The following is a 15716-nucleotide window of genomic DNA, read 5'->3' as shown; positions in this document are numbered from 1 at the left end:
GCAGCACCAGCAGCCGCTGCCGAAGACCTGGAGAGTTGAGGGGCAGGAGAGGTGCTGCGCTGCGTTCTCCTCCCCTCACATAGCACAGCCACAGAGGGAACAGGAAGGAAGTGGTGAGTGACCGGGGGGGAGGGGGGGGGGCATGTAATTGGCACTGTGGGGCATGTATCTGGCACTGTGGGGCATGTATCTGGCACTGTGGGGCAATGTAACTGGCACTGTAGGGCAATGTAACTGCCACTGTGAGACATGTAGCTGGCACTGTGGGGCAATGTAACTGCCACTGTGAGACATGTAGCCGGCACTGTGGGGCAATGTAACTGGCACTGTGGGGCATGTAACTGGCACTGTGGGGCATGTATCTGGCACTGTGTGGCATTGTAACTGGCACTGTGGGGCATGTATCTGGCACTGTGGGGCATTGCAACTGGCACTGTGGGGCAATGTAACTGGCACTGTGGGGCATGTAACTGGCACTGTGGGGCATTTTCAGTGGCCACATCCCTTCTGGTGCGTGGCCATGTCCATTTTTTCACCGCGCACGCACATACTTCTTTTGGTGTTTTTTTTTTTTGGGGGGGGGGCACCACTCTTCATCTTGCCCTGGGCTCCGAAAACCCTAGTTACGCCTATGGCCCAGAACCAGAGATATCAGTCTTCAAGCAGCTGGTCCCTGCTCCAGCTCCACGTGCCTAATATGCAGTTTTATATTTTCGTTGGTGAATTGCTCTGGCTCCTGAACTCTGATCCCCAGGTCCCCAGTACCTTCTGAAAGGTGTGACTCTTTAGTTTTTTATCCCATTCAAAGCTAAGAAATATATTTTCAAGAACTTTAGATATCGGCAGTCAAGCAAGCTGCCCTCCTACTGGAAAATGATAAATATTAAGCCCACTCCACTATTCACCCATCCCTTACGAAGTAAACACCCCTTACCACCCTGGAAGTCATGTACCAGGGCTTCTTCATTCAGTCCAATGCCCCCTCTACAGTTTAGCCCCATCTGTGAAGTAAAGGAGTAATTAGCATAAATTACTGCTCCAGGTCCTACATGCTGAGCGGAAGATAGAACACACCCTACCGCCTGTGGGATATCAAAGCTGCCGCTGATAGCACCCCCCACCCCTACCGCTGGAGGATAGGTAGGGGGCCCAGTGCATTGCTGTGCCCAGGGGCCTACACTTCTGTTAAGACGGCCCTGGACTTTTAAATGATACACGCAATGGTAGGGTATCTAATTGGTCTTTAGGACAGTATTTTTGTACTATTAATTTCATTTTTATTTTCACAGTGTCCATAAACTGTATTTTTAAAAGAAGATGTGTGCATGCATTTTAAATCTTATTTTTAATTAAATCCAAATGAAGTCTACAGAAAAGCATTTGAGATGGGATTAGTAGCGTTTTAACCGAACACAATAAAGCGTGCCAGAAGAGAAGTATGTGTATGAGCTCTACATTTTTTTAGCTAGTTGTCATGTATTGATGCAGAGTGCTAACTTCAATGTGGTACCTCTAGACATCATCTAGAATAGATGTGTTTAATAAAAATAAAATAACATTGTGTTCTTGTGTTCTTCTTTCTAGGGTGGGTTGGTGATGATCTCCCAAAGCTGGTAACTGATTACTTGAATAAAAAAATCAATATTGATCACTTGGTGAGCAAAAGAGTCTCATTGGATAAAATCAATGATGCCTTTGACCTGATCCACAGTGGGAAAGGGTATGTATTTATGGAATCAAAAGCAGTTTATACTCACAGTTTAAAAAAAAAATAAACATTTTAGTTTACATAACTACTATTGTCATAAATATTTCATAAAGTACTGTAGTAATGAAAGTTTTGTACAGTATAAACGCTTTACATTAAAGGATTGTTTACATAGTATTAAATGTTTTAAATTGTATTAAAACATATGTAAACAAAAATAAGAATTTACTCACCGGTAATTCTATTTCTCGTAGTCCGTAGTGGATGCTGGGAACTCCGTAAGGACCATGGGGAATAGCGGGCTCCGCAGGAGACTGGGCACTCTAAAAGAAAGATTAGGTACTATCTGGTGTGCACTGGCTCCTCCCTCTATGCCCCTCCTCCAGGCCTCAGTTAGGGAAACTGTGCCCAGAAGAGCTGACACAATAAGGAAAGGATTTGGAATCCCGGGTAAGACTCATACCAGCCACACCAATCACACCGTACAACTCGTGATACTATACCCAGTTAACAGTATGAATAACAACTGAGCCTCACGAAAAGATGGCTCATAACAATAACCCTTTAGTTAGGCAATAACTATATACAAGTGTTGCAGACAATCCGCACTTGGGATGGGCGCCCAGCATCCACTACGGACTACGAGAAATAGAATTACCGGTGAGTAAGTTCTTATTTTCTCTGACGTCCTAGTGGATGCTGGGAACTCCGTAAGGACCATGGGGATTATACCAAAGCTCCCAAATGGGCGGGAGAGTGCGGATGACTCTGCAGCACCGAATGAGCAAACTCAAGGTCCTCCTCAGCCAGGGTATCAAACTTGTAGAATTTTGCAAATGTGTTTGAACCCGACCAAGTAGCAGCTCGGCAAAGCTGTAAAGCCGAGACCCCTCGGGCAGCCGCCCAAGAAGAGCCCACCTTCCTCGTGGAATGGGCTTTTACAGATTTAGGATGCGGCAGTCCAGCCGCAGAATGTGCAAGTTGAATCGTGCTATAGATCCAGCGAGCAATAGTCTGCTTTGAAGCAGGAGAACCCAGCTTGTTGGGTGCATACAGAATAAATAGCGAGTCAGTTTTCCTGACTCTAGCCATCCTGGAAACATAGATTTTCAGGGCCCTGACTACGTCCAGCAACTTGGAATCCTCCAAGTCCCGAGTAGCCGCAGGCACCACAATAGGGTGGTTCAAATGAAACGCTGATACCACCTAGGAAGAAATTGGGAACGAGTCCTCAATTCCACCCTATCCATATGAAAAATCAGATAAGGGCTTTTACATGAGAAAGCCGCCAATTCTGATGCACGCCTGGCCGAAGTCAAGGCCAACAGCATGACCACTTTCCGCGTGAGATATTTTTGCTCCACGGTTTTAAGTGGCTCAACCAATGCGACTTTAGGAAATCCAACACCACGTTGAGATCCCAAGGTGCCACTGGAGGCACAAAAGGGGGCTGAATATGCAGCTCTCCTTTTAACAAAAGTCCGAACTTCAGGCAGTGAAGCCAGTTCTTTTTGGAAGAAAATCGACAGAGCCAAAATCTGGACCTTAATGGAACCCAATTTTAGGCCCATAGTCACCCCTGACTGTAGGAAGTGCAGAAATCGACCCAGCTGAGATTCCTCCATTGGGGCCTTCCAGGCCTCACACCAAGCAACATATTTTCGCCATATGCGGTGATAATGTTTTGCGGTCACATCCTTCCTAGCTTTAATCAGCGTAGGAATGACTTCCTCTGGAATGCCCTTTTCCTTTAGGATCCGGTGTTCAACCGCCATGCCGTCAAACGCAGCCGCGGTAAGTCTTGGAACAGACAGGGCCCCTGCAGTAGCAGGTCCTGTCTGAGCGGCAGAGGCCAAGGGTCCTCTGAGATCATTTCTTGAAGTTCTGGGTACCAAGCTCTTCTTGGCCAATCCGGAACAATGAGTATAGTTCTTACTCCTCTCCTTCTTATTATTCTCAGTACCTTGGGTATGAGAGGAAGAGGAGGGAACACATAAACCGACTGGTACACCCACGGTGTCACTAAAGCGTCCACAGCTATCGCCTGAGGGTCCCTTGACCTGGCGCAATATCTTTTTAGCTTTTTGTTGAGGCAGGACGCCATCATGTCCACCTGTGGCCTTTCCCACCAGTGTACAACCATTTTGAAGACTTCTGGATGAAGTCCCCACTCTCCCGGGTGGAGGTCGTGTCTGCTGAGAAAGTCTGCTTCCCAGTTGTCCACTCCGGGAATGAACACTGCTGACAGTGCTAACACATGATTTTCCGCCCATCGGAGAATCCTTGTGGCTTCTGCCATTGCTACCCTGCTTCTTGTGCCGCCCTGGCGGTTTACATGGGCGACCGCTGTGATGTTGTCTGACTGAATCAGAACCGGTTGTTTTTGAAGCAGGGGTTCTGCTTGACTCAGGGCGTTGTAAATGTCCCTTAGTTCCAGAATATTTATGCGTAGGGAAGTTTCCTGACTTGACCATTGTCCTTGGAAGTTTCTTCCCTGGGTGACTGCCCCCCAACCTCGGAGGCTTGCATCCGTGGTCACCAGGACCCAGTCCTGTATGTCGAATCTGCGGCCTTCGAGCAGTTGAGCACTCTGCAGCCACCACAGCAGAGACACCCTGGCCCTCGGGGACAGGGTAATTAAACGATGCATCTGGAGATGCGATCCGGACCACTTGTCCAACAGATCCCACTGGAAGATCCTTGCATGGAATCTGCCGAAGGGACTTGCTTCGTAAGAAGCTACCATCTTTTCCCAGGACTCGCGTGCAGTGATGCACCAACACCTGCTTTGGTTTCAGGAGGTCCCTGACCAGAGATGATAATTCCTGGGCCTTCTCCTCCGGGAGAAATTCTTCTGTTCTGTGTCCAGAATCATGCCCAAGAACAGCAGACGCGTCGCAGGAATCAGCTGCGACTTTGGGATATTCAGTATCCAGCCGTGCTGATGCAGCACTTCCTGAGATAGTGCCACGCCGACTAGCAACTGCTCCTTGGACCTTGCCTTTATAAGGAGATCGTCCAAGTACGGAATAATCATGACTCCCTTCTTTCGGAGGAGCATCATCATTTCGGCCATTACCTTGGTAAATACCCACGGTGCCGTGGACAGACCAGACGGCAACGTCTGGAATTGGTAATGACCGTCCTGTACCACAACCTTGAGGTACTTTGAATTTGAACTTTTTTATATAAATGTTCAAGGATTTTAAATTGAGAATGGGTCTCATCGAACCGTCTGGTTTCGGTATCACAACATTGTGGAATAGTAACCCCGTCCCTGTTGAAGGAGGGGTACCTTGATTATCACCTGCTGAAGATACAGCTTGTGAATTGCCGCCAAAACTACCTCCCTTTCTCTGAGGTCAGCAGGCAAGGCTGATTTGAGGTAACGGCGAGGGGGAGTCGCCTCGAACCCAGCTTGTATCCCTGTGATACTACTTGCAGAACCCAGTGATCCATCTGTGAGCGAGCCCACTGGTCGCTGAAGTTCCGGAGACGCGCCCCCACCGCACCTGGCTCAGCCTGTGGAGCCCCAGCGTCATGTGGACTTAGAGGAAGCGGGGGAAGATTTTTGATCTTGGGAACTCGCTGTCTGGTGCAGCCTTTTTCCTTCTTCCCTTGCCTCTGGCAGAAAGGAAGCGCCTTTGACCCGCTTGCTTTTCTGAGGCCGAAAGGACAGTACCTGATAATACGGTGCTTTCTTAGGCTGTGAGGGAACCTGAGGTAAAAATTTTGACTTCCCAGCTGTTGCTGTGGATAAGAGGTCCGTGAGACCATCCCCAAACAATTCCTCACCCTTATAAGGCAGAATCTCCATGTGCCTTTTAGAATCAGCATTACCTGTCCACTGCCGGGTCCATAATACCCTCCTGGCAGAAACGGACATTGCATTAATTCTGGATGCCAGCCGGCAAATATCCCTCTGTGCATCCCTCATATATAAGACGATGTCTTTAATATGCTTTATGGTTAGCAAAATAGTATCCCTGTCGAGGGTAACACTATTATCTGACAGGGTATCAGACCACGCTGCAGCAGCACTACACCTCCATGCTGAGGCAATTGCAGGTCACAGTATAGTACCTGAGTGTGTATATACAGACTTCAGGATTTCCTCCTGCTTTCTATCAGCAGGCTCCTTCAAGGTGGCCGTATCCTGAGACGGCAGTGCCACCTTTTTTGACAAACGTGTGAGCGCCTTATCCACCCTAGGGGATATCTCCCAACGTGACCTATCCGCTGGCGGGAAAGGGTACGCCATCAGTAACTTTTTAGAAATTACCAGTTTCTTATCGGGGGAAACCCACGCTTCTTCACACACTTCATTCAATTCATCTGATGGGGGAACAAAACACTGGCTGCTTTTTCTCCCCAAACATAAAACCCCTTTTTTTAGTGGTACTTGGGTTAATGTCAGAAATGTGGAACACATTTTTTATTGCCGAAATCATGCAACGGATGCCCCTAGTGGATTTTGTATATGTCTCAACCTCGTCGACACTGGAGTCAGACTCCGTGTCGACATCTGTGTCTGCCATCTGAGGTAGCGGGTGTTTTTGAGCCCCTGATGGCCTTTGAGACGCATGGGCAGGCGCGGGCTGAGAAGCCGGCTGTCCCATGGCTGTTACGTCATCCAGCCTTTTATGTAAGGAGTTGACACTGTCGGTTAATACCTTCCACATATCCACCCACTCTGGTTTAGGCCCCGCAGGGGGTGACATCACATTTATCGGCACCTGCTCCGCCTCCACATAAGCCTCCTCATCAAACAAGTCGACACAGCCGTACCGACACACCGCACACACACAGGGAATGCTCTGACTGAGGACAGGACCCCACAAAGTCCTTTGGGGAGACAGAGAGAGAGTATGTCAGCACACACCACAGCGCTATTTAATCAGGGATTTACACTAATAGAAAGTGATTTATCCCTATAGCTGCTTTTTTATATACAGTTTGCGCCTAAATTCAGTGCCCCCCCCTCTCTTTTTAACCCTTTGAGCCTGGAAACTGCCGGGGAGAGCCTGGGGAGCTGTCTTCCAGCTGCACTGTGAAGAGAAAATGGTGCCAGTGTGCTGAGGGAGATAGCCCCGCCCCTTTTTCGGCTGACTTCTCCCGCTCTTATAATTGTATTATGGCAGGGGATTTTTACACATATATAGCTCATTAGGCTATATTATGTGTTGTTTGCCAAAGTTAAGGTACTGTAATTGCAGCCCAGGGCGCCCCCCCCCCCCCCCCCCCAGCGCCCTGCACCCATCAGTGACCGGAGTATGTGGTGTGCATAGGGAGCAATGGCGCACAGCTGCAGTGCTGTGCGCTACCTTAATGAAGACCGAAGTCTTCAGCCGCCGATTTCCAGGACGTTCTTCTTGCATCTGGCTCTGTAAGGGGGACGGCGGCGCGGCTCCGGGACCAGACGACCGAGGCTGGGCCTGTGTTCGATCCCTCTGGAGCTAATGGTGTCCAGTAGCCTAAGAAGCCTAAGCTAGCTGCAAGCAGGTAGGTTCGCTTCTTCTCCCCTTAGTCCCTCGTAGCAGTGAGTCTGTTGCCAGAAGATCTCACTGTAAAATAAAAAACCTAACAAATACTTTCTTTACTAGGAGCTCAGGAGAGCCCCTAGTGTGCAACCAGCTCGGGCCGGGCACAGATTCTAACTGAGGTCTGGAGGAGGGGCATAGAGGGAGGAGCCAGTGCACACCAGATAGTACCTAATCTTTCTTTTAGAGTGCCCAGTCTCCTGCGGAGCCCGCTATTCCCCATGGTCCTTACGGAGTTCCCAGCATCCACTAGGACGTCAGAGAAATATCTGTTTAAAATCAGAGGGAAATTTTTACAACCATTTAAATCAAAAAGTACAGTTTTAGTCAATGGCTATCCTCCGCTTAGCGTCAGTACTCTTCTCAGACCTGATTGCTGCTGTGCATTTTCACACAGCAGGCGATCGGGTCTGAACTGCGCATGTGTACGCAACGCAGTGCGCCGGCACATGCCAGAGAAACGATCGGCATATCAGCCCAGTGATTGCCTCTACCTGATTGACAGGCAGAGGCATTTACTTGGTGGGAGGGGGCGAGCAGAAGCGTTGGGCCGCCGTTTTGGGGGCGTGGTCCGGGCAATGAAGGCATGCCCAGACTGTGCGGGCGGTGGGCCACTGTGACCTGGAGAGCGTCAGGTAGCTCCCTGCCAGCGCGCAGGAGCTGCGCTGGTTGGGAGCATCTCTTCAGGTACAAAAGCATCGCCGCCATGCAATGCTTTTGTACCTGTGCGGGGATCAGAGACAGACATGCGGGGCGGACTATGGACTATGTCTGTGAAAGTGATCATAGATTTACTAAATTTAGCACATCTACGATCAAGTCTGAATTTACCCCCATATTAGGGACATGGAGTATTTATTTAATTTTACTACATATATTCTAAAGCATCCTTGCCTACTCTCCTGCAATTTTTGGGGATGTTATACTCCCAAATCCCGGCCACTTCCCCAGCAATTTGCTCTGAATCATGTCATCCTGGAACTGCATTACATCATGGCTATAATGACAAGATTCATGACACCTTGCCCTTTGTTCATCTCACCTGGATTTCCCTCAGTCCAGATCTCCCAGAGGTCATTTTGAAAAAGTACATCTGGTGCTGCAAGACCTGCATGGTGCCATATAATAATAATAATAATAATAAAAATAATAATATAGACTATAAGCCTATGGACAGGGCAGGCTTAAATTTGGTTTATTATTTTGATTCACAATTGTTAAGCACCCAGAGTATTCTCATGCTGTATAAATACCAGTGACGTGCGGTGAGGTCAATGACTGGGGAGGCACTGGCTAATAACAGAAATGGATTTACACCAACATACAGCTTGTAGAGATGAGCGCCTGAAATTTTTCGGGTTTTGTGTTTTGGTTTTGGGTTCGGTTCCGCGGCCGTGTTTTGGGTTCGAACGCGTTTTGGCAAAACCTCACCGAATTTTTTTTGTCGGATTCGGGTGTGTTTTGGATTCGGGTGTTTTTTTCCAAAAACACTAAAAAACAGCTTAAATCATAGAATTTGGGGGTCATTTTGATCCCAAAGTATTATTAACCTCAAAAACCATAATTTACACTCATTTTCAGTCTATTCTGAATACCTCACACCTCACAATATTATTTTTAGTCCTAAAATTTGCACCGAGGTCGCTGTGTGAGTAAGATAAGCGACCCTAGTGGCCGACACAAACACCGGGCCCATCTAGGAGTGGCACTGCAGTGTCACGCAGGATGTCCCTTCCAAAAAACCCTCCCCAAACAGCACATGACGCAAAGAAAAAAAGAGGCGCAATGAGGTAGCTGTGTGAGTAAGATTAGCGACCCTAGTGGCCGACACAAACACCGGGCCCATCTAGGAGTGGCACTGCAGTGTCACGCAGGATGGCCCTTCCAAAAAACCCTCCCCAAACAGCACATGACGCAAAGAAAAAAAGAGGCGCAATGAGGTAGCTGTGTGAGTAAGATTAGCGACCCTAGTGGCCGACACAAACACCGGGCCCATCTAGGAGTGGCACTGCAGTGTCACGCAGGATGGCCCTTCCAAAAAACCCTCCCCAATCAGCACATGACGCAAAGAAAAAAAGAGGCGCAATGAGGTAGCTGACTGTGTGAGTAAGATTAGCGACCCTAGTGGCCGACACAAACACCGGGCCCATCTAGGAGTGGCACTGCAGTGTCACGCAGGATGTCCCTTCCAAAAAACCCTCCCCAAACAGCACATGACGCAAAGAAAAAAAGAGGCGCAATGAGGTAGCTGTGTGAGTAAGATTAGCGACCCTAGTGGCCGACACAAACACCGGGCACATCTAGGAGTGGCACTGCAGTGTCACGCAGGATGTCCCTTCCAAAAAACCCTCCCCAAACAGCACATGACGCAAAGAAAAAAAGAGGCGCAATGAGGTAGCTGTGTGAGTAAGATTAGCGACCCTAGTGGCCGACACAAACACCGGGCCCATCTAGGAGTGGCACTGCAGTGTCACGCAGGATGTCCCTTCCAAAAAACCCTCCCCAATCAGCACATGATGCAAAGAAAAAGAAAAGAAAAAAGAGGTGCAAGATGGAATTATCCTTGGGCCCTCCCACCCACCCTTATGTTGTATAAACAAAACAGGACATGCACACTTTAACCAACCCATCATTTCAGTGACAGGGTCTGCCACACGACTGTGACTGATATGACGGGTTGGTTTGGACCCCCCCCAAAAAAGAAGCAATTAATCTCTCCTTGCACAAACTGGCTCTACAGAGGCAAGATGTCCACCTCATCTTCACCCTCCGATATATCACCGTGTACATCCCCCTCCTCACAGATTATCAATTCGTCCCCACTGGAATCCACCATCTCAGCTCCCTGTGTACTTTGTGGAGGCAATTGCTGCTGGTCAATGTCTCCGCGGAGGAATTGATTATAATTCATTTTAATGAACATCATCTTCTCCACATTTTCTGGATGTAACCTCGTACGCCGATTGCTGACAAGGTGAGCGGCGGCACTAAACACTCTTTCGGAGTACACACTTGTGGGAGGGCAACTTAGGTAGAATAAAGCCAGTTTGTGCAAGGGCCTCCAAATTGCCTCTTTTTCCTGCCAGTATAAGTACGGACTGTGTGACGTGCCTACTTGGATGCGGTCACTCATATAATCCTCCACCATTCTATCAATGTTGAGAGAATCATATGCAGTGACAGTAGACGACATGTCCGTAATCGTTGTCAGGTCCTTCAGTCCGGACCAGATGTCAGCATCAGCAGTCGCTCCAGACTGCCCTGCATCACCGCCAGCGGGTGGGCTCGGAATTCTGAGCCTTTTCCTCGCACCCCCAGTTGCGGGAGAATGTGAAGGAGGAGATGTTGACAGGTCGCGTTCCGCTTGACTTGACAATTTTCTCACCAGCAGGTCTTTCAACCCCAGCAGACCTGTGTCTGCCGGAAAGAGAGATCCAAGGTAGGCTTTAAATCTAGGATCGAGCACGGTGGCCAAAATGTAGTGCTCTGATTTCAACAGATTGACCACCCGTGAATCCTTGTTAAGCGAATTAAGGGCTGCATCCACAAGTCCCACATGCCTAGCGGAATCGCTCCCTTTTAGCTCCTTCTTCAATGCCTCCAGCTTCTTCTGCAAAAGCCTGATGAGGGGAATGACCTGACTCAGGCTGGCAGTGTCTGAACTGACTTCACGTGTGGCAAGTTCAAAGGGCATCAGAACCTTGCACAACGTTGAACTCATTCTCCACTGCACTTGAGACAGGTGCATTCCATCTCCTATATCGTGCTCAATTGTATAGGCTTGAATAGCCTTTTGCTGCTCCTCCAACCTCTGAAGCATATAGAGGGTTGAATTCCACCTCGTTACCACTTCTTGCTTCAGATGATGGCAGGGCAGGTTCAGTAGTTTTTGGTGGTGCTCCAGTCTTCTGTACGTGGTGCCTGTACGCCGAAAGTGTCCCGCAATTTTTCTGGCCACCGACAGCATCTCTTGCACGCCCCTGTCGTTTTTTAAAAAATTCTGCACCACCAAATTCAAGGTATGTGCAAAACATGGGACGTGCTGGAATTTGCCCATATTTAATGCACACACAATATTGCTGGCGTTGTCCGATGCCACAAATCCACAGGAGAGTCCAATTGGGGTAAGCCATTCCGCGATGATCTTCCTCAGTTGCCGTAAGAGGTTTTCAGCTGTGTGCGTATTCTGGAAAGCGGTGATACAAAGCGTAGCCTGCCTAGGAAAGAGTTGGCGTTTGCGAGATGCTGCTACTGGTGCCGCCGCTGCTGTTCTTGCGGCGGGAGTCCATACATCTACCCAGTGGGCTGTCACAGTCATATAGTCCTGACCCTGCCCTGCTCCACTTGTCCACATGTCCGTGGTTAAGTGGACATTGGGTACAACTGCATTTTTTAGGAGACTGGTGAGTCTTTTTCTGACGTCCGTGTACATTCTCGGTATCGCCTGCCTAGAGAAGTGGAACCTAGATGGTATTTGGTAACGGGGGCACACTGCCTGAATAAATTGTCTAGTTCCCTGTGAACTAACGGCGGATACCGGACGCACGTCTAACACCAACATAGTTGTCAAGGACTCAGTTATCCGCTTTGCAGTAGGATGACTGCTGTGATATTTCATCTTCCTCGCAAAGGACTGTTGAACAGTCAATTGCTTACTGGAAGTAGTACAAGTGGGCTTACGACTTCCCCTCTGGGATGACCATCGACTCCCAGCGGCAACAACAGCAGCGCCAGCAGCAGTAGGCGTTACACGCAAGGATGCATCGGAGGAATCCCAGGCAGGAGAGGACTCGTCAGACTTGCCAGTGACATGGCCTGCAGGACTATTGGCATTCCTGGGGAAGGAGGAAATTGACACTGAGGGAGTTGGTGGGGTGGTTTGCGTGAGCTTGGTTACAAGAGGAAGGGATTTACTGGTCAGTGGACTGCTTCCGCTGTCACCCAAAGTTTTTGAACTTGTCACTGACTTATTATGAATGCGCTGCAGGTGACGTATAAGGGAGGATGTTCCGAGGTGGTTAACGTCCTTACCCCTACTTATTACAGCTTGACAAAGGGAACACATGGCTTGACACCTGTTGTCCGCATTTCTGGTGAAATACCTCCACACCGAAGAGCTGATTTTTTTGGTATTTTCACCTGGCATGTCAACGGCCATATTCCTCCCACGGACAACAGGTGTCTCCCCGGGTGCCTGACTTAAACAAACCACCTCACCATCAGAATCCTCCTGGTCAATTTCCTCCCCAGCGCCAGCAACACCCATATCCTCCTCATCCTGGTGTACTTCAACACTGACATCTTCAATCTGACTATCAGGAACTGGACTGCGGGTGCTCCTTCCAGCACTTGCAGGGGGCGTGCAAATGGTGGAAGGCGCATGCTCTTCACGTCCAGTGTTGGGAAGGTCAGGCATCGCAACCGACACAATTGGACTCTCCTTGTGGATTTGGGATTTCAAAGAACGCACAGTTCTTTGCGGTGCTTTTGCCAGCTTGAGTCTTTTCAGTTTTCTAGCGAGAGGCTGAGTGCTTCCATCCTCATGTGAAGCTGAACCACTAGCCATGAACATAGGCCAGGGCCTCAGCCGTTCCTTGCCACTCCGTGTGGTAAATGGCATATTGGCAAGTTTACGCTTCTCCTCCGACAATTTTATTTTAGGTTTTGGAGTCCTTTTTTTACTGATATTTGGTGTTTTGGTTTTGACATGCTCTGTACTATGCCATTGGGCATCGGCCTTGGCAGACGACGTTGCTGGCATTTCATCGTCTCGGCCATGACTAGTGGCAGCAGCTTCAGCACGAGGTGGAAGTGGATCTTGATCTTTCCCTAATTTTGGAACCTCAACATTTTTGTTCTCCATATTTTAATAGGCACAACTAAAAGGCACCTCAGGTAAACAATGGAGATGGATGGATTGGATACTAGTATACAATTATGGACGGGCTGCCGAGTGCCGACACAGAGGTAGCCACAGCCGTGAACTACCGCACTGTACTGTGTCTGCTGCTAATATATAGACTGGTTGATAAAGAGATAGTATACTCGTAACTAGTATGTATGTATAAAGAAAGAAAAAAAAACCACGGTTAGGTGGTATATACAATTATGGACGGGCTGCCGAGTGCCGACACAGAGGTAGCCACAGCCGTGAACTACCGCACTGTACTGTGTCTGCTGCTAATATATAGACTGGTTGATAAAGAGATAGTATACTCGTAACTAGTATGTATGTATAAAGAAAGAAAAAAAAACCACGGTTAGGTCACTGGTATATACAATTATGGACGGGCTGCCGAGTGCCGACACAGAGGTAGCCACAGCCGTGAACTACCGCACTGTACTGTGTCTGCTGCTAATATATAGACTGGTTGATAAAGAGATAGTATACTCGTAACTAGTATGTATGTATAAAGAAAGAAAAAAAAACCACGGTTAGGTCACTGGTATATACAATTATGGACGGGCTGCCGAGTGCCGACACAGAGGTAGCCACAGCCGTGAACTACCGCACTGTACTGTGTCTGCTGCTAATATATAGACTGGTTGATAAAGAGATAGTATACTCGTAACTAGTATGTATGTATAAAGAAAGAAAAAAAAACCACGGTTAGGTCACTGGTATATACAATTATGGACGGGCTGCCGAGTGCCGACACAGAGGTAGCCACAGCCGTGAACTACCGCACTGTACTGTGTCTGCTGCTAATATATAGACTGGTTGATAAAGAGATAGTATACTCGTAACTAGTATGTATGTATAAAGAAAGAAAAAAAAACCACGGTTAGGTCACTGGTATATACAATTATGGACGGGCTGCCGAGTGCCGACACAGAGGTAGCCACAGCCGTGAACTACCGCACTGTACTGTGTCTGCTGCTAATATATAGACTGGTTGATAAAGAGATAGTATACTCGTAACTAGTATGTATGTATAAAGAAAGAAAAAAAAACCACGGTTAGGTCACTGGTATATACAATTATGGACGGGCTGCCGAGTGCTGACACAGAGGTAGCCACAGCCGTGAACTACCGCACTGTACTGTGTCTGCTGCTAATATATAGACTGGTTGATAAAGAGATAGTATACTCGTAACTAGTATGTATGTATAAAGAATGAAAAAAAAACCACGGTTAGGTCACTGGTATATACAATTATGGACGGGCTGCCGAGTGCCGACACAGAGGTAGCCACAGCCGTGAACTACCGCACTGTACTGTGTCTGCTGCTAATATATAGACTGGTTGATAAAGAGATAGTATACTCGTAACTAGTATGTATGTATAAAGAAAGAAAAAAAAACCACGGTTAGGTCACTGGTATATACAATTATGGACGGGCTGCCGAGTGCCGACACAGAGGTAGCCACAGCCGTGAACTACCGCACTGTACTGTGTCTGCTGCTAATATATAGACTGGTTGATAAAGAGATAGTATACTCGTAACTAGTATGTATGTATAAAGAAAGAAAAAAACCACGGTTAGGTCACTGGTATATACAATTATGGACGGGCTGCGGAGTGCCGACACAGAGGTAGCCACAGCCGTGAACTACCGCACTGTACTGTGTCTGCTGCTAATATATAGACTGGTTGATAAAGAGATAGTATACTCGTAACTAGTATGTATGTATAAAGAAAGAAAAAAAAACCACGGTTAGGTCACTGGTATATACAATTATGGACGGGCTGCCGAGTGCCGACACAGAGGTAGCCACAGCCGTGAACTACCGCACTGTACTGTGTCTGCTGCTAATATATAGACTGGTTGATAAAGAGATAGTATACTCGTAACTAGTATGTATGTATAAAGAAAGAAAAAAAAACCACGGTTAGGTCACTGGTATATACAATTATGGACGGGCTGCCGAGTGCCGACACAGAGGTAGCCACAGCCGTGAACTACCGCACTGTACTGTGTCTGCTGCTAATATATAGACTGGTTGATAAAGAGATAGTATACTCGTAACTAGTATGTATGTATAAAGAAAGAAAAAAAAACCACGGTTAGGTCACTGGTATATACAATTATGGACGGGCTGCCGAGTGCCGACACAGAGGTAGCCACAGCCGTGAACTACCGCACTGTACTGTGTCTGCTGCTAATATATAGACTGGTTGATAAAGAGATAGTATACTCGTAACTAGTATGTATGTATAAAGAAAGAAAAAAAAACCACGGTTAGGTCACTGGTATATACAATTATGGACGGGCTGCCGAGTGCCGACACAGAGGTAGCCACAGCCGTGAACTACCGCACTGTACTGTGTCTGCTGCTAATATATAGACTGGTTGATAAAGAGATAGTATACTCGTAACTAGTATGTATGTATAAAGAAAGAAAAAAAAACCACGGTTAGGTCACTGGTATATACAATTATGGACGGGCTGCCGAGTGCCGACACAGAGGTAGCCACAGCCGTGAACTACCGCACTGTACTGTGTCTGCTGCTAATATATAGACTG

At 47.8% G+C, this 15716-nt stretch overlaps 1 protein-coding gene across 6 annotated transcripts in view; it reads left to right on the top strand.

Annotated features, from left to right (window-relative positions):
• LOC134910135 (NADP-dependent alcohol dehydrogenase-like) overlaps window positions 1-15716 on the top strand; it is a 465879-nt gene that overhangs the window by 123209 nt on the left and 326954 nt on the right. For all 6 annotated transcript variants that reach the window (XM_063917876.1, XM_063917830.1, XM_063917821.1 and 3 more), the window contains one exon: window positions 1585-1720. In XM_063917876.1, the coding sequence (XP_063773946.1) occupies window positions 1585-1720 (136 nt within the window). The remainder of the gene's footprint in view (window positions 1-1584; window positions 1721-15716) is intronic.

Source organism: Pseudophryne corroboree, chromosome 1, assembly GCF_028390025.1.
Source record: "Pseudophryne corroboree isolate aPseCor3 chromosome 1, aPseCor3.hap2, whole genome shotgun sequence".
Taxonomy (NCBI): Eukaryota; Metazoa; Chordata; class Amphibia; order Anura; family Myobatrachidae; genus Pseudophryne; species Pseudophryne corroboree.
This window is presented reverse-complemented; position numbering and strand designations above follow the sequence as displayed.